The 3132-nt window shown below is 38.8% G+C and overlaps 1 protein-coding gene across 1 annotated transcript; it reads right to left on the reverse strand.

The window, feature by feature from the left end:
• Positions 1–2002: 2002 nt before the first annotated feature.
• LOC140346166 (odorant receptor 131-2-like) lies at positions 2003–2820 on the reverse strand. Its single transcript, XM_072432337.1, has one exon. It carries the CDS (start codon positions 2768–2770, stop codon positions 2048–2050), a length of 723 nt encoding a protein of 240 aa, XP_072288438.1. The 5' UTR covers positions 2771–2820; the 3' UTR covers positions 2003–2047.
• Positions 2821–3132: the final 312 nt, after the last annotated feature.

Consider the following 3132-nt stretch of genomic DNA (forward strand, 5'->3'; position numbering starts at 1 on the left):
CGTTTGGAAAAACTCCCGAGTCATGCTTGAAGCAATATGGCCGACATTTGGTTGGGCGGACAGCGTTGCCGTAATAATATTTTTTACTTCTCTTGTCACCATCTACCTCTGCGCCAAATTTCATGATTCTACGATAAGATTTTTTTTGGGTCATTTTCTATCTTAATGCATTTTTGGTACATTTGAGGGCGCTGACGCGCCAATTTTTTTTAATTTTAGAAAAGGGAGATAGCCAGAATGTAAGGAGGCACGATTTTTAGAGGTGTGTAAATTTTTGTGACTTTTCGTCAATGTTCACTGGGTGAAAAATAGGGGGGTTGGTCCCGAGAAGAAGAAGAAGAAGAAGAAGAAGAAGAAGAAGAAGAAGAAGAAGAAGAAGAAGAAGAAGAAGAAGAAGAAGAAGAAGAAGAAGCTATACATTTTCGGTCGCGCTCGCGCTTTCCTACCTCATGGTGTGGGTCCCTGGTCACTGACGGGTACTTTCGTTAATTTTGAGTGGGCTCCGCCCACTTTGTGTTTTTGGCCCTCTAAACAGTAATAATGTTCAATTTTTGCATTACATGCTTATATGCACGGAACATGCAAGAGATGGGGAACGTATTTGTGAGCTACTTAGCGCAAATGAGTGCTTTATATGGGGATGACGACCGCGAAAGGTCGTCATCCCAATGTAAAGTCTCGTTTAGTGCGCACTCTTGCACGGGCTTCGCCCGTTTACAACGGTAATGTTCCATTTTCCTACTACTAATTAGTATGCACGGGGCGTGCATGAGTGGAGGAGTGCGTTAGTGAGTGTTTGGAAGTGGGCGAGCGCTTCGCGCTCGATTTCGTGCGCACTACGTGCGCACTTTCGCAGTGCTTCACATGGCCTTACGAGATTAATAGGCCTCTCGCCAGCTTGTGGCCCTCCTGCCTAACTAGAAAATTTGCTGAAGCCATTGCTAGAGTGTCTGCATCTCTCCCTCTCACTCACTCCCTCTTCCCCTCTCTCTCACTCCCTCCCTCTCTCTCGAGATCGTGGTCAAACCTCTGTAACAAGTGAAAACAGACCAAGTACTTCACAGGCTCATGTCCATGACACAGGAGCCAGCCAATGCCACGATGGAACTTGATCTAAGTGACCAATTGGGCAAGCCCAGTAAGCAGGTGAACAATGCCATAGAGGAACCTGGACTTATTTAATATAATACTTTTCAAAATTTCACAAAATTTCAATAAAGATTTGGGGACTTTTGAAAATTCGACAATTCTGCAAAAAGTACAAGTTGTTCAAATGTAAAAAGTAATAGCACACGTACTACTGCGAAAGCGATCGTAATGAGGTACAACATGTTGAAATCAGTTGAAGCGTTAAGGAGTTGAAACTGGCTAAATGGAAAATCATGGAAAATATAATACTAAAAAATACTACAAGAACATAAGCCTGCGTGACATCACGCAGACACTCAATAATAATGGAAAAATAAACACTCTATTCTCATCAGTTATATGCACATGAATGATGAAGATAAATGATGAAGAGCAGGAGACGACATTTACTTCATATCCTACTGTTACCCCAACACAATCAGTACACACTTTTTTAAAATTTTTATTATTTGTGGATTACCTAACAGCTGTTGTGTGACTTTCAACATTGTATTTTTGAAGTACTGTTATATCAAACATTAATGTTTTGTGTGTTTTTCCACACTACAGCACTCGGCCTCATAATGGCACACTTGATTACAATTGTGGTGTCTTCGGTTAACTTTGTGTTGTTGTTTTTTTTTTTTTTTCTCAAATGTTTTTGACCACATTTCCAAATCCTTCACAGCCAAACTCTTTTTATTTTTTTAGCCAATTTCTCTTGCGATGATTTTCATCTAAAAATCATGACATATGTTTACTACAATAGTTAGCAATACATTTATCTTAACAGTTTAATTTGTTTGAAAATGTATCATTCAGAACAAATATTAGGTTGCCTTGGTTTTGAACTAAGTCAGAGTTTGCTCCATTAATTTATTTGTGTATGATATAACATTGCACCACTGTATTCACATGACTATTCATACCTCAAGCAAATTGAACAAGGCAGGTACTTCTTCAGGTGATTTCTAAAGAAAGCGTCCCGCAGCCCATAAAGAATGGGACTAACACACCGAGGAAAAACCTGTACCAAAAGATACCACACAAATATTACATGTATGAAATGGAGAGGAAACAGGTAAACAAGTCTTTGAAGCACCACATAATAGATGTAGGTTAGCATGCACAACAGCAACTGAAAGGAATGTAACAAGATAGTATTTCGAGCCTTCTTACTATCAGAAGATTTTCCAGATTTGTGTGATTTGGCAGCAGAGAATATTTTTATATAAGTATAAAAAAGAACAAGCCAAACACCAACAAGATACACTGTAGACAGAACTTCTCTCTTTTTAATTGAAACTAAATTAGTAATCAACCTGTTCATGTTACAAATATTAGAGAGAAACAGCTGTCCTGAGTGTGTTGCCATAATGTAAAACATGTCTGGTAGAATTGACATCAAGCTTAAGGTCCAAATACATGCAATCAATATGCAAATATTTTTAACACTGCACAAATTGGAGTGTCGAAGAGGAAAACATACAGCAAAATAACGCTCTACAGCCATCACTGCTAAGTTTAGAGGAGTGTTTTGAGTGGTGAAGGCTGCACAACTGATTATAATGCAGCAAAGAAAGACATTGATGTGGAAAGAGCTCAGCACAAACAGAAAGATGCTTGTTGACAGTTGGATCATATCATTGATCACCAGGTGAATGAACAGGATGTAGCGAGGGTTTGTATAAAAGGCCTAAAAAAAAAAAAAGGCAGTCACTTTTCACTGCTCTTTTATTGCAATACCTAAATCTTACCTGGTGCTTCTGGAAAGTGTAGATCATAGTTCCATTGATATAGTTAATGGTTATTCCAAGAACCATAACCAGGACTTTTTTGGCGAGTGCAGAGGTAAAAGATTCTAGGTAGTACTGGCCTATTACAGCAGTAGACACATTTTGACCCTGCAGTGAAGAATTCATCGAGTTCATGGAATAATGCCAGCTGAAAAAACAAAACATCACATTATTTTTATCAGTACCTCATGTTAAGATGGACCTCTCT

The sequence above is a fragment of the Eucyclogobius newberryi genome, unplaced genomic scaffold (genome assembly GCF_026437365.1).
Source record: "Eucyclogobius newberryi isolate DKJ021-1_F unplaced genomic scaffold, fEucNew1.0.hap1 SCAF_583, whole genome shotgun sequence".
Taxonomy (NCBI): Eukaryota; Metazoa; Chordata; class Actinopteri; order Gobiiformes; family Gobiidae; genus Eucyclogobius; species Eucyclogobius newberryi.